Below are 26,670 nucleotides of genomic sequence, written 5' to 3' on the forward strand. Positions count from 1 at the left end.
GCCCATTCTCTGGTTTAAGGACAAGTACTATGCAGACCGCTCTGCATAGGAGAAGCTCACTAAATGGCCACAAAACTACATCTACATTGATAGTAACTAAGTTTAGTATTAGTAGAAAAGGAAAAAAAAATTTTTACTCAAAAAAGATCTGGTGCAGGTAAAACCAGAGATGGCCTCAAGTTAGCCTCCCTTCCCAAAAGTATTATATGATGGACTTTTTAAAAAGCTAACATTGCTACTGTAATTTAAAACAAAAATAGATTCCACATCTGACTGACCTAAGGGAGAGTGATAAGAGGTAAGGAGAGCACCACATTTGCAAGACCACAAGTTCACTGTGACTGCAGCTTAAGAACCAGCATTTGGGGCTTCAGGAAATACACACGTTAAATGGCAGTGCAGATGTCTCCAATGACATCACATGCACGGCTCATGTCTAGCCCAACTATTCCTCATCACCCATGCACACATCTCACCCTAAAAATAACAGCAAAGCAAAACATTACGCCTTGCAGAAACGTTTCCAAGAGCAGTTCAACAATATTCACTACCCTCAGAGTACCATATAACTTAAAAGTAAGTCCAATTTCTCACAAAGAAATCCTTTTTTATTATCCTCCTGTAACATCCTCAGTATCACAAGGCTTGCTTCTCCTAGTACCAGATACATTCGTATCTGTACAACTGAAAATTATAAGTAGATGAAAGCTGCAAGTGCTTGTTCTACTTTTATATTTACACACAACATTGCTTTGTGTGCTTCTTAACAACAACTGCTTTTTTGCATCAAATTGTATCCCTGTATCGGAAATAAAACATGGAAACAAGTCCAATAATGATTCTAACACAGATGCTCACAATCCTGAAGACAGCAAAAAGTGCTTAAAACGTCGACACTCTTTACAGTAACTAGCAGTTAAACTACTTCACCCAAAGAAATGCTTCTAGTGAGTAAAACCATACCTGCTTACCCCTGGGTAATTCAATTACATCTTAGCTATTTAGATAAGTGCTCCAGATAGGAAACTGTACTCAAATATCACCTAATTTAAAATGGTAACTTGGTAAGTAATTTTTAAAAATAAGCTAACATAAGGGTATGAAATCAGTAAGAACTAGTTTTAGAAACCATATAATTCATCAACAATTGCAAATGAAAGAAGTTTCTAAAAAAACACCCTCAACCGGAAGCCCAACACTGATGTTATTTCTGAACAATCACATGACTACACGCCTAAGCCCTTCATGAAGACCTTTCTGCTGAATGCCACACGTGCACATGGTGTCTACTGAGGCAGCAAAACTAGGGCAAACAGGTCATTTAGGGGTTTCCCAGAACCAGGATTGTTTAGCTTCAACAAAACTGTATCTGTTTTACGTACAAACTGCCTTAAAATGTTATGGTCTGGTCCTTCTTTTCTTAAATTGTTTTTAGAGAGAACATGTTCTCACTGATTTAATATAACCGTGAACTAACTAGAAATCAAACCAAAAATTCAAATAAAATGAAACTTATTTTTTAAACAGATATAACTATTTAATGGACATTTTTCTTCTAGTTAAAACATGTTAGAAGAATGGATAAATGGATAAAATTATGGAAACTTCAGGAAAGTGGGAAGAAGGTGTTTCCTTTTAAAGCTATTTTAAAAAGAAAACCTTTCTTTTAAAATACAAAACTGATGGCTCATTAAGACTTTTGAGGGTTAAAAAAAAAGTAGACATCTCATTATTCTTCCCTAAAATTTCAGACACACACCCACATACACAAACGCACATGTGCCCCCTACACACACACAACAGTAAAGCAAGGCCCTTTCTCACTTAACGTAAGGCAATAATAAAATCAAAATTCATATTCTTAAAGATGAAAGGCATTCCACTGATAATCCTGATTCAACAATTTTACAGTTAAACAAAATTAATTCCATTCTCAAAAATCCATTGACCTTGAGCTTTTAACAAACATTTTCCACTGCAAAAATTATTGTCAATATTTACAAATCCCTAAACTTATATTTTGCTGGAAGCACTTGTATTTGCTGTATTACTATTTCCTAGTGAATGTGTGCTCATCCCTCTCCGTGCAGGAGGAGCAGCTGCTACTCACTGGGAATCTCTGGGGTCCCACAGCAGGTCTCGGCTGGCTCGGGACTGGCAGCAAGGGCACTGCGAGAAAAATACATTTCATTACAACACGTTTACTTCGCAGCCAAACCCAGTGTAAAAGGCATACAGTGCATCAAGCTTAATATAAAATACATACTATGCGTACAATACACATAACATACTCAGTTTACACTTAAGCTAAGTGCCGAATACTTTTACAGTTCCATAAAGGGTGAGGGGAGACAACTTCTATCTTTGTATACAACAGCACAAGCAGAAGCTTAAATTTCAACAGTGAATTCCTATTTAGAATTAAAATACTTTGCAACAAAGGAAGGTATTATTCCTCTACCATAAAAAACCTATTTTGTTTTTCACCTCCATACCCAGGTTATCCAGGCTGTCTAATCCCAGTTATATCTTCTGACTCCAATCAAATACAAACTTAAATCTAAATCCCCTAAAATCATGAGAGAGAGAGGAGGGAGGAAGAAGGCAAAGCAGGCAGAGAAAGGAAAATACACACCCCCACGGTGCTGTGGCAAAGAAGAACCTACTCAACCGGCTGCTACGCCAAGACTCTTAGTTTGCCTTTGTTTTGCGTTTAAGCCAGCAGAATTCCCACCAACTTACCAGAAGAACAAGGAGTCAAATAATTTCAAAACAGACATTTTATAATAGGGAAGAAGCCAGATGCTAGTGTCACACCCTGGGGCTAACTCAAGTATGTTTACGCTATTTAAAACGTGTGCCTGACATTGATTTTGACTTCGGGGGTAAAACAAAACCCACCACCTGAGTGGAGACTAGTATATGGAGGCATGCCATCGTCTCTCATTAAAATGACTGCCGAACACATCCAGTAACATCTCTGATTAGCGGGTGTTATGGGCTGAATTGTGGCCCCGCTCAAATTCACACGGTGAGGTCACCACCAGGACTTCAGACTGTGACTGTATTTGGAGACAGGGCCTTCAAAGAAGTGATTAAGGTAAAATGAGTGGCCCTGACCCAACATGACTGGTGTCCTCATGAGAGGAGATCTCAAAACACAAACAAAGCAATCTCCATGTTGGGCTCAGTGAGAACAATATAGTAATAGCATATTTTTAATTTAAAAATGTTTCTAGAAAAATGAGAAATACAGAAATTATACAGCTGAAGAGTCAATCAAAACTGCAAAAACAGAATGCTAAGATGAACTATTTTTTATTTCTTATGATTACTCAAAGAATTCTGTACACTGAGCTTGTAATTAACGTCACACTTCCACAGGCCCAACTGGAAGTGACAGTGTGTGGCGTGTGTCACTGACTGACCAAAGCCAAAGTGAGACTGAAAGAAACTTCCTTTGATAAAATATAAAAATGGCAGAAGTCCATCCCTCTCTTGAGAGTCTAGGCTAATGAGTCCAAATTTCAAAATAAGAGTGGATCAACGCGCAAGGCTTGATATAAAATAGGATCCAACCCCCAATTCTACACGGCTAGCTAACAGGCACCAGGGCTCATCGATCATATACCTGTAGCAAAACACCAGATTGTGGAATGAAGAAAGAAAAAAACTAGACCTGACCTCAAAACTAGAAAAAACTATATCTCTGACCTCAAATGATTATAACGAAAAGACAGGAAAAAAAAGTATATATTAAACAATATAAAGCAACATACAGGTTTTAAAAGTAAGTACCAAGTATAAAATACCCAGATCTTCAAGAATAGGTACCACTTATTTTTAAACTTGGTATTTAAATATCAATTCCCATCACATAATTCCAATATAATGAAAGAGTAAGCATTTTAAGTCGCTTTAACTTCAGGGGGTGGCAGGGGCAGGTGGATGAGGACAAGAAATCCCATCATAATTAACAGGTTTCTTACACAGAAGCCTTCTGATGAGCTGGTAATTTTATTTTTTTTAAATCAACCGTAGGGGAAGGGCATAGCTCAGGGGTACAGTGCATGCCTAGCATGCATGAGGTCCTGGATTCAATCTCCAGTGCCTCCAACAAAATAAATAAATAAATAAATAAACCTAATTACCACTCCTTCAAAAAAAATTTTTTAATTAAAAAAAAAATAAACTGTAGAAAGCAATAAAAGAGAAAAAGAACAAAAACTGACAAAAGGGAGCATTTGAGAACAGTTGTGACAGGAGCAGACCAGAAATCTAGCCAAGCCCAGACCGGGGGGCCTTGGTCAGACTGCCAAGGTGTTCACAAAGCATCCTTGCAGGAGTTCTGTAGGCCACCACCGGGGTTACAAGCAAGGCACCTCCACCTACCTGCCTCCTTCATCACTATGAACATGAGAGAATTTGAAAGCTGTAATGATAACAGACCATTCCAGTTGAACCTTGAACTCTGACTATTTGATATTTAACATTTACATCCCATCTTGTCCCACGAATTAATAGACGAAATTCATTTTTCAATTCATTACAACAGTTGTAATACTGAAAATTTAGAAAACAAGTTAAATTTCCATCAAAACTGGTTAGTTATAATATGATAGAACACTCTTCATCCTCGAAAATACATGCCATGAAAAAAAAAGAAAAGAAAAGAAAATACATGCCATGAGGCAAAGATGTGCACTTTCTACTTCAGGCTCTGAGAATCACCGGGTTGGTTAATCCTTCCCTTGTGCACGGGAGGCATCTACACACTCAGCTGCTCTCCGGGAGAACTGTGGCTTTCTGTTTAATGAAGCTCACTCATTTACTACTCAATAAACAACTGCTTCAGAAGTGTCCTGTGCGTACACCCGGCAAAGTTCATCTTTCGCGTCAGCGCTCTCCAGATCACACGTATATTAAAGAGAAGGAGGTGGGGCACTGAGGTGCCTGATTCATGAGAAAGCTGGTTCTAAGAGTTTACAAACTATTGCCAGAAAGCTGATCTGATCTTTACTGAATCATGCGTGAGCACTGGGGTGCAAGGCCCGCACTCCACACCCACCTGGCTGGTGACTTTGGCAGGGCACTGTTTTCATGCCCAGAAGACACCTTGGGGTTTCCTTGTAGTTTCCCACTGTGTAGTTGTAATACTGTTTATTTTCATTAAGCTAAAGAAAATCTGTGCATCTTATCAACTGCCAGTTTTCCATTCAATTTTAGAAGGAAATACACAATAATGGATGCTGACATCAGTTAAACTATTTCGACAAATTAGATTTACTGCAGTTGCGTATCTTGGGAAGCCACGGTGCAAGGGGCTACTTGAATGAGTCATCCTTCCCTTCACACAGTGTGCGCTGGTTTGTTCATCCCACAGCTGCTGAAAGAGACACCAGTCACCGGTGTGCTCGCTGCAGGGATTACAAAGATACGTGTGGCAGCCATACTGCCTGCCCTTGGGAGCGCTGAGCCCTGGGAGAGGGTGAGGCCACTGAGTGGTTCTAATACAGAGTGGAGACAAGCAGACAAGCGAAAGGGCCAGTCAAGGGGGGTCAGGAACCCACAGGCACCAACCCCACACTGACCCTCCTGGGTGTGTAAAACAAGAGTGATCTCTTGCAGCAACACAGACACCAGATGGCCACCCTCACAGCGCTCTGCTCCAGAGTCACAGCATTTCATGGTGACTCTTGGCCCCTGACCTTCTCCCATGCTCCTAGTCCTATCTCAACTTCTGGAACCTCTGGACCACACCCTTTGGAATTCCACGTTCACCATTAGCAGAACCCAAGAAGTCCTCAGCCCTTCCCCTTCTTGCTCTAATGGAAACCTGAGCTCTCCCAGGGAAACAAAGCAGAGGCTGCTTTCCTCCCTCAGCCTTTTCATCCCCCAGCTCTGGAGATGGGGTGGGATCCTTCTTGGTCCTCAGTGCTGGCGCAGACCTCAGATCCAGGTCTCATGTCATCAGGCAACATATCCACAGACTGCTCACACCGCTACTCCTGCATCTCAGAGCTCAGTCCCGAGCTCACCACCACTGTCTTCAACACCAGCCCATCTCCAGTCCTGGCAGAGCCAATGATGCTCCCAGGGCCCAGCCTCACGGGTACTGACTGCCATCCTCTGCCCCAGCTCCTCCAAAGACCACATCCAAGACATGGTCATTATCCACAACCTTACACGACCTCTAAGCAACCCCCTTCTTACCACCACCTTCTACCTTTGCACCTCACTCCCTCCAGGACCACCATCACACCAAATGTCTGACCCTGCAAAGACCTGGGTGCAGGCTCTAGCTCCACAGACGTTCCAACAAGCCCCCAACTTGTGCTTTGAGCCCAGACCCCTTGTCTGAACTCTAACTTCACGGTTGACCCTTCCACCTGCATGTCTAGTTGGTATCTCAAATTCAGCACATCCAGAACAGACCTTGTGGTCTTCCCCCTCAAAAATCTCCTACCCACAAGTGCTCTCGGGTGATGGCAACTCCATCCCTCAAATGCTCGGGCCCCAGTGGCATCATTTTGCCTCTTCTCTCTCTCACACTCATCCGATCCGTCACTAAATCCACTGGCTCCGTCTTGAACTATGTCCAGCACCTGACCACTCATCACTGCCACCACCCTGACTTGAGCCACTGTCACCTGTCACCTGGATTATCGTAGTCAGCTCCTAGTTGTGAATGCCTGGTTTCCATCCCTGCTACCCCAGCAAGCCCACTCCCAAGCCAGTAGCAAGAATAATCCTTATAAAGCATAAACCAGATCATGTTATTCCTCTGCTCACATCCCTCTAGTCACAACCCATTTCGGTCAGACCAAAAGCCAAAGCTCTTAGAACAGCTCACAGGTCTTACATGACCCAGGTCCCATCTTTCTTTCTGCCTCTGTCACTCTGCTAATGTCACGTGGTCTCTTTTTAGCTACTTGAACACACAAGCATAGCCTCACCTGAAGTAAGAGCCTCTGCCCAGAATACTCCCCGCTAGAACAGCCATGCCCCTGGCTGCCTGACCTTCAGCTCTTCCCTGCGCGGTGAAGCCAGTCCTCCCCACCCCACTGAGAGCTGCAGCCCACCTCACGCCCCGTTACCTTGCTCTATCTCTGTCACTGCATTTTCACCCTCTACCACGCCCCGTGACATCCTTATTTATTATGTTTATTGCTCACTGTGTCTGCTGGAAAGCTAGATGACTGCAGAACACTTTACATGCTTTATTCACCAGTGTATCTCAAATGCCAGAGAGGGCAGTAGCTCTATCAACGTGTGTGAACAGATGCATGAAAACGCACTCCATGCCACCTGCTCCAAACTACTTTCCCAGCTGCAGGCACGTGAGTCTGTGATCACAACAGAGGCGGTCACTCACGCAGATTCAGTAACTAAAAGACGAGTCTGCATCCCTGGGACTCAAGGGAAGCTCACCAAGTGGAGCCTGACGGGAACACCCACCTGGCAAACCTTCCCACCGGGGAACTTCGAAGAATACCTGCCAGACGTTTCCACGATGACCCCTAGCGCCCTCTGAACTCAGTGTGCTTTCTCAGTGCTCTCCACTAAACTACAGAATAAAAGATACACAGTGTGAAGCACATGAGCCTGGCCCATCAAGCTAGCAGGTGTCTGAGCGGACGGGGAGGGACTCAAGGAATCCACGTTGTCCTTACAGACTCAAATGTGAGAATAATCTGGCGACAGTGACACTGCAGCGATCAGGGCACAGGACCCGGAGCTTTACGACAGTAAGGAGACACCTACCTTGCACGGGCGTCACCACCGCCCCTTTGAAGTGGGGGTTTATGTGTATGTTCTTGGGCTGCTGGGGGGTCGCGGGAGGAGGAGTCATCATCACCCTCGGGGCCTCTATCTGGGGCGGCATGTGCATCCCCTGAGGAGGGGAGGGGTGGTGCGGGTGCTGCAGGGGAAGCAGAGGCTGCAGCTGCTGCTGCTGGAACAGACTTCTGATCGGCTGCTGTGGCGGAGGAGGCGGCGGCGGCGGCGGGGGAGGCTGAGGCTGTGGAGGAGGAATTAATCTTGGAGAGTGCGTCTAAAAACCACCAAAAAACATAAATTCACAGAAATCAACATTTAGAAGAAAAGAAAAAAAATGCTCAGGCCTTGCAGACTTACACTGATTAAACTGTGAAAGTTACAATTTGGAAGTAAGTCTGCAGTAACAAGCTGCACAGAACAGCAGGGTGAACAGGCTGCTCGGCCCGGTCACAGTAAGGGCTGCCATCTAACAGTGTGCGTCACTCTTAGCCCCAAAACACCACCCACGGATTCCAAAAGGGAAAAAGTGCTGTTCAACCATCCAACTGCCCACAGTGACCAAACACTGTGCTGGGGACAGAGCACAAGCTGCCCGCACTCGGCCCGACCTGCCCCGACAGCCCTGCTCCTCCTCCAGAAAACTCAGTAAGAAGGATGGGGACATGCAGTAGCCTCGGAGAAGGACCAAGGGCTAAAAGGAGTTTAACCCCGCTGAGGGCAAGGCAGAAAGCTCATGAGAAGGTGGCGTCTGAACCAGGAAGGAAGGAGGGAAAGAGCTGGGCCAGAGTAATGGAAGAACCCAAAGAGGCAGGGGCAAAAAAGACACACCTGCTGGGTACGCGCCAGGGGAGATGGGCGTGGCTACCGCCGTGTACAAAGACGGAGGCAAGCGAGGGTGGGGGAGCACGCACTCAAGGCGGCTGAGGGGCTTGTTTCGTGGAACAGTCACCACGGTGGAGGAAGCCAGCACCAGCACCAGCAGCTGCAGAGGACGAAGCCCGCCCCTGTGCTCAGCACCTACTGGAAGCCTATGATGTGGGTCCTTGTCACTATCCTCCTCTCACAGGTCAAGTAGCTGGTAAGCAGAACAGAGAGCCTGCCTCCCCAAGTCCTGCTTGTAACCACTCGTCAAGCAGCAGAGGCAGCAGGCTGCTACCGACTGAGCCGTCTGGGACCAAGAGCTGCTCCCCTCGGCCTGATGAAGAGCAGCAGGAGGGAGACATTCCAAGGGGACAAGGAGAATTTTGAAGCCAAAGTACACGTGACCTTGTCTTAGCTATCCTTCCTCAGGGAGGACTTTTCTAAAGGTTCTGGTACTACCTTAAATCCGGGATATACGTGCCCCAGAAACAAGTACGTTCCCTCCTGTAGCTCACGACCGTCGCAACGTGCACTGTGCACACAGAGGAGTCCGGTCTGACTCGGCACTGAGTCCACATGGGCAGCACACTGACAGAGGTCAGCCACATCAAGCCCGAACTGAACTGAGAAAGCACGCACGCAGGGCCGTTCACGCGAGAGCAAGAAGACGGGTTTTAAGCAAGGGGGATTCAGGGCCTGTGCGACAGCCACGCGGAAAAGGGTCGGGGCAGCTAGGAAATGAGGACACTGAGCTGGCAAGAGGTTCGGGCTGGAGACCCAGAGTCGTGTGGAGACGGCAGATGGCAGGAAGGACAACACTGCCGAGTGAGAGCCCTGACTGAAAAGAGGACTGAGAACAGTGCAGCTAAGGAAACAGGAGAGTGAGAAGGGCCACTGCTGGAAGAGAAGACAGCGCGCGCCAAATCTCACTCAAAATTAGGCCGACAAAGGAGCTCATGGCGATGCCCGAGGCCCCAGCGTGCGGTCCAAAGGGATGGACTGCAAAGGTGAGGTGTCGGTTCTGAGAGCACATTTGGGACAGTGAAGCAAAGTCCAGGCAGCAAGGGGCTGACTGAGGACAAGACGGACACAAGCAAAGACACGAGCAAGGGTCTTCTTCCCAGAACTCTGGGGGTGAAGAGCCCAGAGACTACCTGTCTGGGGTGGGGGTGACCAGGATCAAAGGGGTCTGTGATTTAGGATGGACACAAGTAAGGGCGAGGGTAAGGTCACTTCAGCCAGCCTTGATCGCTTCAGTAAACTGCAACTTTGAAACCCCACTGACAGCAAAGATGAGCGAGAGCTTCAGCCCAAAGCCCCAGTTCCCAGCGAGCTCCAGGGCCCACAGGATTCCAAGGACACAGCACCACCCCGGGAGGGACTCAGGTCGCCTTATGCTTGGGCACCATTTTTAAAGCACTCGCAAATCGTTCCAGCTGAGCCCCCCTGAAGGAGGCAGGCTGGGCACACACTTCCCCTCTCTGTGGACAAGAAAACAGAGAGCTTGGTTACTTTTCCAGGATCATGGAGACACAGCTTTGCAAAATCTGGCCTCTTGTGTGGCTGACTCCCCTCAAGAGGCTAAAATGAAATAACGGAGGTGGCTGTTCAGCACACGGCAAGTGGAGGCTCAGGGTGAGGATAAGAGATGGGGAAGAAACAGAAAAAACTAAAGAGCCAGTCTTCTTGCTATCAGAGAAGCTTAACAACAAAACAGCTGTACGAGCAAACGGCAGTTATTAACATCATCAACTTCTTTATGCCGTAATCAACCCGTCTACCTCTTTTCCCTTTACATCAAAAGCAGCATTCTCACGCTAAAACAGGAAGCCATCTTTTCTACTTTATTTCACAAATGAATGACTCCTAAAATACAACATTTCCGCACAGAGGCAAAGTGTGGTTTTCCCCTAAATTCAGATGATAATGCAGGTGGGACATGTGGTAGACACCGCGGACACATATTCATATTACATAAATGTGTCCCTGAAGATTGACTTCTAAAGGAAAGAGCTATAAAGCCCTAAAGCTAACTAAAAGAACAAACCAAGAAACTGTCACTACAACTCCTGTCTTTGTTTCTCACACCTCATCTTTGAAATACAGAGGAAACTCAAATTAAGCTGAAATTAGAAATATATGACTTATTCCTAAATTATAAAAAATTTTTATGGCTATGACAATCCCCATTTCTATGGATAGGATATATTAGTTATTCTAAGAGACGCTGCTCCATTTAAGGAAAAACCTACATACGATAGGCAGTACAAAGGAAAAAATATTTTATAAAACACACAGTAACTGCTAGATTCTCTCTGTAACAGGTTCAGAGTTCTCAGGATGGTGCACTTTTCTACAAGCAGAAGATAAAAGCAAGGCTCCTCTGTGGCCCCTGTCACTTGAGGACATTGGGTCTCACCGCTTCTTTCCTCATCAGTTACTTTCCACTACTTGAATGCCAGAGGACTGAACCTGTAAGACCATATATGAAATCATGTCATAGGCTATAAAGAACCTTTAGCCATTATCCCCATCACTGAGCTTTAACTTCAGACTACGATGCATGCAAACTCTGCCCACAAAAGCGTGTCTCCATTTGCTCCAAAGCTGCAGGCCCCACAGGGGAACTGCAAGACTTACCACGACCGGGGGCTGCGTGGGGAGCAGGGCGGGCCGGTGGTCCTTCACTCTACCGCGGTCGCTGCCCTCTCTCCGCTGGTCTCCCACTCCACGGCACACGGAGGCGCCCCCGCGCCGTCCTCCCCGCCGCGAGCCGTAGCGCCCCTGCTTGTGTTGACGCTCTCTCTCTTCAAACTCAAGCAACGCAGCTTTGGCTTCTGCTGAAAGCTCTATTTGAAAAGATGCAGACGTGTTAGAGACCTCCAAACAGCCCGGACCAGATTTACAGGGAGAAAGCAGGAAAGAAACACGTAACCGTGACCCTCCGGAGCCGCAAGCGCCTCACCCACAAGTAACTGAGCTAGCAGCAGCTCGCAGGGTCCAGCCAGCCACTCAGAACCCACGAGTGAGCCCTGTTACGTGAAGACATTCTTTCCCCTTGTAAAAAGCACAAGTCTCTCCTGTAAATTCTGAAGTATTTTCATCTGAGACCACTACGCTGCGCCAAGGGAAGCTAAAAAGAAGGAGCTAAAGCCCAACTGAAGCACCGCCCTCAAACCGAGGCGTTTCGCAATCGCGGTCCCTCTCACTGACGGCAGGGGACACCGGTCAAGACCTGGCTCCGCCAGTCCTACACCAGCACAGTTTTCTAAGTGAAACCAGTAAAAATATTATTAATACACAGTGGCACAGAGATAAAAAATGACAAATTCCTGATTGTTCTAATTTAAAAGCAAAACTATTGATGAAATCACTCTGAAGTCACGTAATTAAAATTTATTTCACAAAGAATGGAAACTCATTTAATACTACTAGCATTCCAGATTTTCAGATTACGACTCACAGCAAGTAAGAACAAAGTCACAAAAGAAAAAACCCATTAATGCATACACTTCTGCGACACCCGGTAGGTGCTCACCTCTCTGACCAATGCTTTAAGGACACAAAAAACAAACAAAAAAACCCGTAAGAAACTTCAGTTGGCACATTATTCTGAATTTCAAGAAGGAAAAACCTAACTTATTCAAATATGATGCCTTTATTTTAAAATATTATCTAAGCTGTGATGATAATGCTTCCCATTAATAAATGAAAACCTAAATATTTCATTGCCTTCTACTAAGAATTCCCATGCCTTCTTCCACAGTGAAGGGTAAATTTTAAATATCACCAGTTTATCTCCTACCTTGAATTCCATAATCATCTCCAAAGTCTTCCAAAAATCTCTAAGCCACATTTCATTTCCTTGAAATTGTTTCTATGGTACTCCCCTCCCCTTCAAATGAATCTAGACTCCATTCAAACGAAAATTTAATCTTTTCTTAACAAGCACAGACTTTCATTCTAATCTTGACTACATGATTGGTTCACATACACATTTTATGCGGTGAATCAGCAATTATTTTTCTAGTGGTTCTAAGTGTCAAGATTAATTTCACCATCCCCAGTAATAAAATGGTTTCAAATGACATCTTTAATCAGCAAGTAAAAATGCTTTCCTCCAATTGAGACAAGCTGTCACAAAAGGTCACCAAAATATGACAGGATGGAAATGACATTTGTAACTTCAACTGAAATGTTAATTTCCCTTTAAGTGTTTTCAGAACTATGTCCATATTCTAAAGTACAGATATAGCTCAGTGTAGCAGTTTTATACTGTACTGTCCCTTTCTAAAATGTACTTAAGAACATACTCACATGCAAATAATTTTATAATAGTTGCACTAATATAGTGAATAAATATGTATAAAATAAAGTTTATGTGCAAAATACAAACAACAAATGATAGTCTGAGTTTTTGAACAAGATAACTGAATCAAGAAATTTGTAAAAACTTAGCAAATACAAGGACCATTATGTAAACTTTCGGCATTATTCTCTTGCTGGCACTAGTGACCTTGAACTGTTTATTACTAGATAAAAATATTTTCCCCAAAGATCCTTTGTCTTAAACAAAATTAACCAAGGGTATTACGTCAAGAGAACATTCTGTGGGCATAGTAACAATGTTCTTCAGACTAACACAGCAAAACATAATTTAACATATTACATGTGCCAATGAAACTCAGAACATTGCAAAACTCAACAAATTTCAAAAGCCCAACTAAAATAGAGTCATTTAGTGCTTGTGCTGCTTTCAAAGAGAATCTTAGGTCCACCTCCCAGGGCAAAAGAACCAGCAGCTCCACACTTCTGTGCTGGCACTTCAGGCTAACTGGTCACCGACACCCACGTTTTAGAGGTGGCTTTTGGTATTCCAATTAAAACGAATCATTCCCTTACTTACACATGTATGTTCTAGAAACCCTTCTCAACCACATTCTGGAGAGGAATTAAGCCCTTATACCCTAGGGATTCTCTGAATGTAATGAATGAATTTATCTCTTAAGTATATCGTTTTGTTCCATCCCTGGGAAAACTGAGAAACATTTCCTGTAAAGTGTTTAATTCCCAGAATCCTGGTTGAGGAAAAAAGCTTTCTACTTAAGATCATAACCTAGGCAAAAGCCCAAAATTCTATTCTGAATCCAACCTGAATTTAAACTACTGATCAACAGCTGTGTAACAGGCTCTATACTGGCCAAGACTGTCACAAACACGAGGCAGTGCTCTTCATATTTAAGGATGACATCATGTATTTGAATGTGAAAATGACTAGTGACCAAACGTCCTTCTAGGTTTTGAAGGGAATTCACTATCCACATGCAGACGGAAGGGTCAGAATTGGAGGATGCCAGAGCATTATTTCATTCTTCTTTTCTTAAAGAGCAAAGTGTTCTAAGCATTAATCAATGATATCACATAACTTTTTATTGGTATTCAGAATGTTAAAAGATCACTTGTCAAGAAATACATATCATATGAGACAACATTTGTATTTTGGTAGCAAGATATTTTAATCCCATTACAACAATAGGTAAACAGCTTTACACAGTCAAATAAACGCAAGCATTTCTGTACAGAACCTGAAACTGGTATTTCTATCACCAAGAGTACACAAATAAACTGATGAGTAGAAATTTATGCAAATTTCTTGTGTACCAAATTTTATAGTAGCTTCTCTTTCTCACTGAATATTCTTCTTCTATATCAAAATAACTTTTTGGTTGGGGGCGGGTATTAAGGAAACAAGGGAGCTCGCTGCTTCAGGAAACCCATCTTCAAATGGACAGAAAAATCCTTTTTGTAGTGAGACTAATCCTAACTTCTCATATTTCCAAACACTAAGTTTTCTTAAGTTAGGGCTTACAGATATGGAGCAGAGAAAGATACTTTTAAGCATGATTTTTATTTGCCCTACTATCTAACCAAACACATTCTGCACAAATACATTTAAAGTCTTTTTTTCTTAATGTTTAAAAGAATGGCAAATGGTCAAACTGTTTATGTTTATAGTCAATCTGCTTCTAAGGACCCTAGACCCTCTCTTCCCATATTTAAAGGGCCAACTTGCCCATCATTAACCCCTTCCAGCCTCTTGTCTCAGAATGACATGACTATAAAACTGACAAATGCCATAAAAAGAAAGAGAAAAAAAAAAGAAAGAAAAAAAAAGGCTTGACAAAAATTCTTTAATAAAGGAAGTACAAATGATCCTGAAAGGAACAAAATGAGGCAAAGATCCTGAAAAGAAAGAGACGCAGGAATGAAACAAGTACACATAGTGAACACAGGCAAGTTGGACATTTCCGAACACAACAGTCAGGGTAAAATGAACAGACACGAGATGAATGGAGCGGAGGACCAGGGAAGGGGCGGCAGAAGCAGAGGCACCGAGGACTCAGGGTTGGGGGATGACTTGCGAAATCCGCGTGGCCTAAGGAGCTGGCTGCAGAGAGGAAGGCCACCATTCATAATGGTGTCTGGGAAGTGATTTCATATCCTTAGAACTTGTAGCTATCCCAGTTATTAAGGCTGGACACACCAGGTTCCCCAATTTAGGTAACAGACCTCCCCATGGCACCCTCCCAGGCTCAGGAAGGCACTATGCCACTTCCTTAATAAGCTGCCCACTGCCCTACAGTGTTCAGCCAGGGGGGCCATCATCCTTTGTTCATCTCATCACAGCCCAAGACTGAAATGTCTGTTCAGTAAGCTTGTTCTGTAACATGACCAACTCCTCCTGCCAAGGATACTTTTGTTTTTTTCCCGTCTCCCCGTTTTAAGATCTCTCCTTCATCTTCTTTCACCCAAGGCCAACTTTTCAGATCAATTTTCTTCGAAACCTATGTTATACTTGTTCAGACTAACTGGTAACTTCAGAAAAGTCTAGGATTTTGAAACCTTGGGCCCAAAGGTAGAGAAGGAGGAAGCTGGACGGGGAAGAGGTGGAAACCACTAGGACTCTATGACAATTTCTCCATAAACCGCACTCAGTAAAGTAACATGATGTACCTGGTACCCTGGACATCTTGGGAGCTTAGTGTCCTCGGAGAGATCACATCAGCCACTTAAAGACACATGCTCATGTTTCTGACTGAAAACCAATACAATTAACAGTTTTTAAGGAGTAATAAAGGTAGTAACTAATGGTTAGTTTCTTGGTTATTATTTTGACCAAGACCACAGAACAGGTACAGTCCTCTGTCCTTCCGTCCTTTCACCACCCTCCTTGGAATATGGGACAATGTATCAGTAGTTTTCGAAGTATGGGTTCCAGAGCAGCAGGAATAGCATCGCCCGGAAACTTTTCAAAAATCCAACTTTCTTGGGCCCACCCTAAATCTACTGAATCAGAGAGCTGGCAGGTGGACCCAGAAATATGCATTTTAACAAGCCTTCTGGGTGATTCTGCTGCTCAAATTTAAGAATCATTGCATTATTCTTTACAATCAGAACCAAAAAAAAAAAAAAAAAAACAGAGGAGTTGGGAACAGGGTCAATACTGAAACAGGTTCTCTTGATTAGCAATGACCTGTGGTAATCTTTAACAGGAATGATGTTAAACTGATTATGTCTACAAACAAGTCACCTTGCCTCATTAAATACCAAGAGGAATGGCATACAGAAAAAAATACACAAAAAAGATGGTTAGAATGACACTAAAACGTACAAAGTAAAAAGTCTGATCCAGAATTAGCCCTGGCAACTTGAACAGTCTCAGGAAAGGCGAAATGACCCTGTACCATCCCCACACCACCCTCCCAGAGCCAGCCAGGAACTGCACAGGATACATGAGAGTAGGTCCAGGCCACAGACTCCAAAAGAAAAACTATTTTTAAAAAACAATCAAATATTTTATTCAAATGTTTTTTTAATCCAGAAGATAGTCATTTTATAAAATGACTTTTACAGCCCCACAGCTCAGCTCTGACCTCATACGGACCATCGCCCTCTGGATGCCATGCATTAATACTCTACAAAGTCAACTTTTTAAATCTATTTGATTAATCATAACAGCACTATGGTGGAAGTTGAAATGGGAGTGGAGAAGGATGGAAGACAGGCAAAAAAAGTTACCCAAAGTTTCTGGAATGTTTCTTCTTTCTCTAGTTACATCTGAGAGCCTAATAATTGTTCCTTCTTTCCTTTCAGTTTTGAAACGTAATCGTCCTGATTCTTCATCGTCATCATCCTCTTCATCTGACTCTTCTTTTATGTCCTTCTGCAACTCCAAAGTCTCCATACCTCCCTACATTGCAGACACACAAGAAACAAAAGTGGAGGGAAGGTGAGTTCATATTCTTTTGAATTAAATATTGAAGAATGGTAATGAAGTTAGGTAATAAGATAGGTACCTACCTACACACATACATATACACATACATAAAAGTTCTATATATTTAAGATGTAAAAATACTGAAAAATGTCCTATTTATAAGGCCATGTGAAACACTAAATTGATTCCAGGAGAAAATCTCAAATATTAAAAATTAACAATGTTAGAAAAAGTCAAATTCCTACTGGTAGTTAATATGCAAAATCTTACACATTGCTGCTACTTACACTTCTAAGAGAACAAACAGCGAATTCCAAAAATCCCTGCTGGACTCCAGTCCAGTCCAGATCTAGCAGAGTTCAGCGTGTTCATGAAACCAGGGCTAGAGTTCCATGAGCTCATTATTAGCGCCTAGCCCACCCTGTAACTTACGTTAGATGGCAGTATACTCCTTCCGGTTAAACAGACTCCACACTTCCTGCAACTCCTGACCCCACCTACTTGGGCTTTCAATTCCAGGCAACAGCTCCAAATCGGCTGTTGGGTTGATTTTTTTTCAGCCTCCGGAACTTTCCCGCATCATTTCTCCTCACTTCACTGTCCAGTGTTTGCTCATGACTAGCTCAGACTACTAACATAGCAAAATCATTTTTTTAATTCGTTCACTTTACATAAAACCAGCTTTCATCTTCTATTTCATTACATCCGGATTCCCACAAAAATTGTGCCTAATCTAGTCCCAAACTAAAAGTAATTCCTTCATCAACAATTCCTACTGTACAACTCATGCTTCTTTTGACACTAATCACTTTCACCTCATATTAGGTCTTGGTGACCTGCTGTTAGGTAATAAGACAGGTACACACCAAAGACTGGGTCCATTTAGATGCTTTCTGTAACATTTAAAAAAACAGAAATTCCTTCTTTATTCTCATCATTCATCATCTATAAATGTCCTTTACTCTTAATAGAAACAAAAATGAACTACTTGGTTAGAAAAAGTCCAAGAAACAAATTAAAATAAACTGACACAATCATTTTGAATCCTTTCCTCAACATTTTCTGTGTAAAAAGTACACACATCCGCTGCTATAAATCCTACAATTAGAGACATTTTCAGGAGGTCAAATGCCTAAAAATAAAATAATAAATGTAAATTACAGCTTTTAGCCTAATGATTCTAAACCACCTTTCAAGTATTGACTCTCAGCATCCCACAGAATTTTAAAGTACCAAAATGTTGGCATTTTGCTAGTTTGATACCATTACTTCTGTCTTAATATCTGAAATCGGAATGAGGGACATGTGAGGTGGACCCAGCTCTCTGTGCTGCACAACACTCAAATTGAGTACAAGTAAATTTACTCACAAAACTCTTCTCCACGTCAACCAATGCTCCAGAGCAATGCTTCTCAAATTTAAGGTTTATACAGATCACTGGGAATCCTGCTAAAACGCAGATTCTGATTCTGCAGGTCCAGGATGGGGCCTGATATTCTGCATCTCCAACAAGCTCCAACATGGAGAGCCACAGACCACATTTAAGTAGCAAGGCCACAGAAGAAGAAAAGAAATGAATACCAATAAAGCAAAGATTCTACTACAACAGTCATTTCTAATTTAACCTTTAACAGTACTGAAGCTAATACAGTTTCATTTTACATCCAAATCTCCATCTAAGAAATCTAACGACAACAAAGATTAGCTGAAAACTGTTCTTCTGAAACAAATCCTACAGGCCACCAGAAACAAACCAACAAAAAATTCCAACGTATACCCTGCAATCCCACTGCTAGATATTCACCCAAGAGAAGTGAAAATTTATGTTCATGTAAAAATCTGTAGGAAAATGTTTACAGCTCTCTTTTGAATCACCAAAAATGGAAACAACAGTGAATGGATATACAAACTGCGGTCCAGCCAAACCATGGAATGCTCTTTTAGCAATAAAAAGGAATGAACCACTGATACAGCTGGGGTGAAATCACAAAGGCGTTATTACGCTGGAAGAGAGAAGTCAACCTCAAAAGATGACATATGGCAAAGCCTCCACTTACATGAAACTCTCCAAGAGACAAAACTGCACTAGTCGCCAGTGGTCAGGAATGGACGGAGGGCCTGATTACAACAGGAGAGCACAAGCACAAGGTAGATTTTTTGAGAGGTGGGATGTCCTAGAATGCAAACTTACAGTCCACGTCTTGGGGTCCAGTTCAGCCCTGAACAACATCAAGGATAACAGAAGCTCTGAACTGAAAGTGAGACGCTGCCTGGTCTCGGCTGCCTCAAGTGTAGGCCACTTGGAGACATTCCCTAAGCTACATGCACTCCCTCATCCACTGGTCACTACCTCTTACTCCAAACACTGGACTCCAAAAAAGAAAAAAGCAGCTCCTTTGGCCATGTGGGTTACAGAATTAACTAACCTATCTGCCAAAATGTTGACTTTCTCTGCAATTTTTAACAAACATTATCTAGTATTCCATTCACAAGTAAAATTCCACTGAAGAGTGGTGCTAGATAACAATATAAAAGTTAAATTACCCTAAGTTTATATTTTGTAAGAATTTAAATATGTATGTAAATCTCTGATTTCATTATTAACACTACCAAAAATATTCAAAGGTCTGATTTTTTTTTAAGCTATTTAATTATTCTGAAAACCTGAAAGACATACTTGTAATTCCTAACAGAGTGCATATGAAAACCATCACAAAAGTTCTTTAAAAACAGACAAGTCTAAAGCCGGGGAGGGTACAGCTCAAGCGGTAGAGCGCAAACTCAGCATGCACGTGGTCCTGGGTTCAATCCCTGGTGCCTCCTCTAAAAATAGATAAATAAACCTACCCACCCCTCCAAAAAACTAAAACAGACAAGTCTATCAAAATCTTATCATACATACATATATAATTAGAAATTCTAAGGGGGAACAAGACCCAGACTTGTATACTGTTTTACATTCTCCAGCTAATTCTGAAATGAGACTGTGATGTCAGTATTTTGAAAGAAAATTCGATATTCCACCCCAAATCTGAGGGGGAAAAAATGGGGTAGTTCTCTGAAGTTGAAAAAGAAAATGAAAACAAAACAAAACAAAACTGTAGAAAAACATTGCTTTAAAAAACTTCCCAGAAGTTTTTAGTGCTTATAAAATATTTGACAGAGAACAATTCTTTACTGTATCATGAAATACAAATTCTGCCAACACTGAAAATTTTTAAGTTGGAAAGTCTGAGCAATTAAACTGTGCAAAAATTTCAAGAGAAGAAAATTATAGACCAATATCCTTCATGAATACAGACACAAAATTCCTTAAGAAAAAAAAACCATATGGAATCTAGCAAAGCATAAAAAGGAAAATACATCATGACGAAGTGAGGTTCAGCCAGGAACATAAGGTTGACTTAACATCCAACAATCAGTCAATTTTACAAATCTTACTTGGAGAAGAATTCCAAATATATGTACATACTGCCCCCTCCTCCAGAGGTGGAAGTGAAGTCTTACCCTCTTACCTTGGGTGCAGACCAGACTTAGCCACTTGCTTCCAAAGAACAGAGCCAAGGAAGTGAAAGATGGTGGCTTTACAGAATTAGTCTGTAACTGGCAAAGGCCACCTCACCACACGAGCAAGGCTGACACCATCAGGGAGGCCTCGTACCCAGTGGTACGCAGTATGATGGGGTAAGAAAGACACCTGGTCTGGGAGGTATTCTTTCCAAAAACGCATAACCCTGGTCTAATCACGAGGAAAACAGCAGACCAGCCGAGGGCGGAAGGCATTCCAGAGGACAGCTGGCCAGTACGTTCAGGGCTTCTTCAGACTGTCGAGGTCGTGAAACTCAAGGAAAGACCAACAAACTATCACAGATCAGGAGACATGACAACAATTGGGTTGGGTCCCAGAATAGAAAGAGGACATTAATGGGAATACTTGCAAAATGGAAATTAAGTCTGGAGTACAGTTAATAGTTTTTAAAGTCCATTTAATTCACAATAAAATAAGGGATAAAAGTCACAAGACTATCTCAACAGATGCAGAAAAAGCACTGACAAAATTCAACACCTATTTCTGATTAAAAAAAAAAATCTCAGCAACGAGACATAGAAAAGAACTTCTTGAAGCTGACTGAAAAACCTCCAGGTAGCTGATGAAGTACTGAATATTTTACCCCTACTATCAAGAACAAGGCAAAAACAAAGCCCTCAGTGTTTCTATTCTGCATAGTACCAGAGGTCAGGTCAATAAGGCAAAAGAAAGAAAGAAAAAGTAGGAAATGAAGAATTAAACTGTGTCTATTAACAGGCAACATTATCAAAATGTTAGTTTTCCCCCAAATTGATCTCACAATACAATGCAATTTTCACAAAATCCTAACCAGATTTTTAATAGACATTGACAAGTCAATTACAGAATTTTCATGCAAAATTCAAAGAACTTAGAATGGCCAAAACAATCTTGAAAAGGAGAACAAAACTGATGGATTTACAGTACCTGATGCCACAGTAATGAAGACAGTGTAATGTTGGCAATGAAACAAAAAAGAAATTCCAGAGACCCAAACTTGAATGGTCAATTGATTCTCAATATAAGCACTAAGGCAGTTTAATGGGAAAGGAGCTTTACAACAAGTCATTCCACGAGAACTAGACGAAAAAAAGAATCTCATACCACATGTACGTGTTAGCTGAGACAGAGCACAGGCCTAAGTAAACTAAACACAGCTAGTACTATAAAGCTTCCAGAAGGAACACAGGGTAGTATCTTTGGAACTCCAGGGTAGTCAAAGGTTTCTTGGAATTACTTAGAAGACAAAATTACTTGGTCGTCGTCAAAATTAAATTTTTCTGGCCATGAAAAGATACCTTTAAGAAAATTAAAAACACAAGCCTCAAGCTCACAGAAAATACTCGTTATATATACATGCATATGTATTTATCTGCCCACGGACTTGCATCCAGAATACACACAGGCACGCACATACTCTACACAGAGAATGTACAGACAATATATGTGTTTATACAGACAATACATGTTCTCTGTGCAGAATATATAAACTGTGTCTAGCGCATATACACAGAAGCTTAAAAGACAATTCACTTTTTCAAAAAAGGACACAAAGAAGATATATAAGTCAAATAAGTACACGGGACGAAGTTCAATATAATTAGTTACCAGAGAAATACAAATTAAAACCATGATGAGATACCCATTAGAAGAACTAAATGGAAAAAACCTAACAAATATCAAATGATGGAGAACTGAGACTCACACATGACTGGTGGGAGTGTAAAATGGTGTAAACACTCTGGAAACCCATCTGGCTATTTCCTGCAGCATTAAACATACTTCTACTCTGTCAGTGACCCCACTTCTAGTTAATGCCAAAGAAAACGAAAAGATATGTCCACAAAAAGATGTGTAAAATAAACTTTATAGTTACTTTATTCATAATAACAAAAAAACTAGAAACAGCCCAAATATCGATTATCAGGAGAAAATAAAGGTATATCCGTAAAACAGAATGAAGTGTTGACTATTGACATACATGACCACTTGGATGAAACCTCAAAAACATTACAGTGAGCAAAAGAAACCAGACACAGAGTACTGTATTATTCCATACTGTACAATCACATTCACATGAAGTTCTAGAACAGGATAGACTAATGTAAGTCAACAGAAGTAAGAACACTGCTTGCCTGTGAGAGGAGTCAGAACTGAACAGAAAGAAACAGGAGGGAACTTTCTGGCATAATGGAACTGTTTCTCACCAACAGAAGGATGCTAACTCGGATGTATACATAAATCAAAACACAGAACTGTATACTCAGATCCGCGCCAATCTGCTGAATGTAAAAGTTATCACCACCTAAAAAGCAGTTTACATGCCAATAGTGCAAGGATTTTTTTCAACTTCTCATTTGTTCCTCTACACAAGCCAAAACTATCTAAAACAGCAAACCTTTTTAACCATGTATGAAGACAACAGCACAAATGGCATTGATGTGGCTGTAGAATTAGAAAGGCTGAGAGTCAGTCTTCATATTAGATCTTTCTCATTTGTTTCAAGTATACTGATTTCTTTGTATTAACCAAGCAAGAATATTAGTTAAATAAAAGGAGACATCTAAAACAGACTTTTCAATTGAAATTACTTTTTAGTTCCATGATTCAGATTCTAATGTGTACTTAAATACAGTGCCTAGAATGAAGTTGTCTGAAAAACTGCAAGACATTTTCTACCTACAGTTTGAGCAACCAGAGCCATGAACACTGCAACACAAGATGGAGTGCAAAGGTCTGGTTCATCAACACACTGCAGACAGCTAATTTAAGAAAATGGGTCAAAAAACTAGGGAGACACTAAGACACAGGAATATGTGGCAAATGAAAACTATTTCTCTCCCTAAGGACTATGCAATTTAGTCAGACTTCTGAAAAAGATAGGAGGACAGCCTTCCAAAGGCAAAGCCTGTCAAAAGACACTGAAACAGTACACAACACCCGCTTCCCAGCACCCACAGCAGCGCCACGCACACCAGTTCTCAGTAACGACCTTTCCGATTGACTGGCACGCAGTGATTCCACTAGAAGTAAGAGAACAAGCCCACAGCGTTTGCTGCTAGCGGAGAAGCCCAGCACATCGCCCGCCTCCCGGGACTGGGAGCTCCACGGGGAAGGGTACAGCTCGACTGGCAGAGCCCGTACTCAGCACGCAAGAGGTCCCAGGTTCAATCCCCAGTACGTGTTCCAAGCGGAAATTAATGAAAAAACCCAATTACCTGCCCCTCAGAATACAAACTCCTGAGAGCAAAGAACATTACAAAGAATTTTCAGTCAATTCAAAAATAAGCAACACAAAGTAAACAAACCAACAATCAGAGACAGAGGATAAGAAAGTAAATGTATGAGTAACTTCTTAAAATACTATATTTAAAATTAAATTATGGGACATACAGCTTAAACAAAAAAAAAGCAAATAAGGTGAGATTTTACTTTCTGATCTATAAAAGGATTCATATTGAAAACAACCATAAGGATGTTTCATGTGAGTTAACAGCAACTAGAAATCACAGGAGTTAAACAAATGCAATCTAGTTCTTTGCCTTCCAAATTACCAAAGTCAAATTTAAACCGCCCTATATTTCCCTGTTCACAAATTAAATTAACGGCAAAAATATTTTAGGATATTTGGTGTACAAAGTATAAAATAATACCACAATCTAGAGGTAATCACTATTACTCACACACACACTTAGATATGCAAAGTCATAGAGGGACGTAAGGGGAGGAATTCTATTAGCTTGTTCTTTTCACTTAACGTATCACAAGCCCCTTTCCATGTCCAACAGAGAGCTAGGATATCCTTTGGTGACCTGTAGTCCTCTGGCCGTCATTTACTTAACCCTTTAGAAAAATCTAAGTTGGTTCCATTTATTTTCAAGGCTGCAAACAAATACCTGGTTCATGTTACCTTTGAACACATCTTAGATTAATTTTTTGGACACCTTCATCAAACTGGAATTACTTTCAAGCTTTTGATACTGTTAATGAACAGTGAAGGAAGGGTCTGTGATTTTACCCTTCTTGCAGCTAATAAGGCAGCCTGCCACTGTTTCATGAAGGCTATGAGAAGGCATGAGACTCCTCATCACAGACTAGGACAATTTATTCCTTAAGGAAGCTGAATTACAGGAGGGGCTCTGAGTTTAGAGAACCCAAGTCTGTAATAATGAGCATAAAGCACGCCTGCCCCTTGCTTCAGAGGAAGACACATCTCTCCTATGCTGTTGCTACAGAAACATCTTTGAAAAGCTCGTCAGGAACAAAAGGCAGTCAGCACTTTGTTCCCAAAACATGCAGAGACATGTTAGACCCATGGAAAAATGTCTCCTGGCAGACAGTAATTCCAAAATAGTCCCCAAATAGATTAGACTATATCTGACCAATTTTTCTTTGCCAATATTAATATAGAATTTCAATTGTTTTGTTATTTTATTGAACATATTTTATATACTCATTGGTCTTTTACTTATCTTATTTGTTGATTACTTTCTCATATTACTTGCCCTTCTTTCTATCGGAGTGCTCATCTGTATATACTGAACATACTATGTACTGAATATATTAACTTCCATACTGAATATATTAACTTTACTAAATATATTAATTTAATTCTTAAGCTCATATGTAAACACTTTCCCATACTGTCATTTTTCTGAACCTGTTTACAGTGTTTTGGAGTATTTAAATATGAGTAAGTCATTCTTTCCCTTTATGGCTTAGAAAGGCCTAACACCAAGAGCAATAAAGGACTAAAACCAGGACAACTTAGTGCTCAGTTTTACTCATTCTGTCACGTCCTTAATCACAAAACTCCCAATTTTAACTGAACATGCTGTCACATGCTTACAAACTGTTGTCTCAGAACTCTGGGACGTGTCTTCAAAGAGTGGGCACGGACCTTTTCAGTTTCCCTGCAATCCGCTGCTTGGATGGACCACGCTAAGAGCAGCAGCTCTGGAACTGTGCGATGGAAGTCTGGAAGGAGCCTCGGTACCTACTACCTAGTGAGGCCAATACCAGATCTGAAGTGCCTTCTGGAATTTTTTTACATTAGTGAGAAATAAATTTGTACTATTTGGTGAGTTTTCTGTTTTGTAGGTAAGACGAAGGCTAAGACGAAGTCAGGAACAAAGGGCAGTCAGCACCATTATTAAAACACTTTCTTCTAATACACTTACAGTTTGGTGTGAGTTAATCTGAGATCCGTACTAGCATAAGGTACAAGGGAGGGATCTAACTTTTCCCCAAATGATTAAGACTTCCTGAGTATGTGTGACATATTGTCATATAACTCACACATGATATGAGTTCATTTACTTTAAGGCTGGTCATTAATGATCATTAACATTCCTCCAAAAATACTGCTCTCTCCCCCTCAATCTCTCTTTGAAGACACTGAAAACAGAAGGCAAAATTACCGTCTTTTAAATAAAAACATACTTTTGCCTCAATGTTTTAAGGAATACAGATCAGGAATCGAAGTCTGAAATACCTGGGTCTGCGAGCAGCAGCCTGTCAGCTCCAGAAGGCACCCAAGGCAACAGTATCACACCTACCAGCATTCCTGTTCTTCAACTGCTTTACAACAGAATGTTGTATCTCCAGAGAGCACTTAAGGATTAAAATCTACAGAATCTTTTCTCATTCTAAAAATGCTACAAACACAACACACTATCAGAGTAAGGACAATTATCACCTGAAATACTCAAAGAATAAACTATGGGGGGAAAACCAATGAAATTAATGTTCCAACTACAAAATACCACAAACTAACAGGACATGAACTAATTAACGGGTGCTGGGTTCCTACATTTCCCTCTCTACCACTCACCCCCAGAACACTCTTCACAGCTCCCTCTGCTGCCCCTCTACCCACCCACACACCCTCCTTTGATGGCTTCTTAGATTTCTCTCTCTGACGCCTTTCGCCTAGATCACCCTTTCCCAGGTCTGACCTAGGCTTGTGCTGGCTTTTCACTGGGCAGAGCGCAGAGCAGGTCACGGTCTCCCCGAACCTCGGTGTAGGGGCCCACCACTCAGTCAGCACAGAGCCGTCACCGACAGGGAAACCACTTCTCATTCAAGTCTTCTTCAGCTTTGTCTTGGTTCCTTGGGCTAAATATATTTGTCTACAACTGGAGAATGTGGGCAAAGGGATCTTTCTACTATTCTTCTATCTTTT

The 26,670-nt window shown here is 41.7% G+C and overlaps 1 protein-coding gene across 14 annotated transcripts in view; it reads right to left on the bottom strand.

Annotated features, from left to right (window-relative positions):
- Positions 1-26,670, bottom strand: part of RBM33 (RNA binding motif protein 33) — a 103,609-nt gene that overhangs the window by 51,838 nt on the left and 25,101 nt on the right. For 12 of the 14 annotated variants that reach the window (XM_064487169.1, XM_064487163.1, XM_064487168.1 and 9 more), the window contains 4 exons: positions 16,720-16,891; positions 11,281-11,489; positions 7,765-8,053; positions 2,111-2,169 (listed from right to left, as the gene is read on the bottom strand). In XM_064487169.1, coding sequence (XP_064343239.1) covers positions 2,111-2,169; positions 7,765-8,053; positions 11,281-11,489; positions 16,720-16,891 — 729 coding nt within the window. The remainder of the gene's footprint in view (positions 1-2,110; positions 2,170-7,764; positions 8,054-11,280; positions 11,490-16,719; positions 16,892-26,670) is intronic. The other 2 variants (XM_064487161.1, XM_031455792.2) reach the window with 1 other exon arrangement.

Source organism: Camelus dromedarius, chromosome 7 (genome assembly GCF_036321535.1).
Source record: "Camelus dromedarius isolate mCamDro1 chromosome 7, mCamDro1.pat, whole genome shotgun sequence".
NCBI classification, from domain to species: Eukaryota; Metazoa; Chordata; class Mammalia; order Artiodactyla; family Camelidae; genus Camelus; species Camelus dromedarius.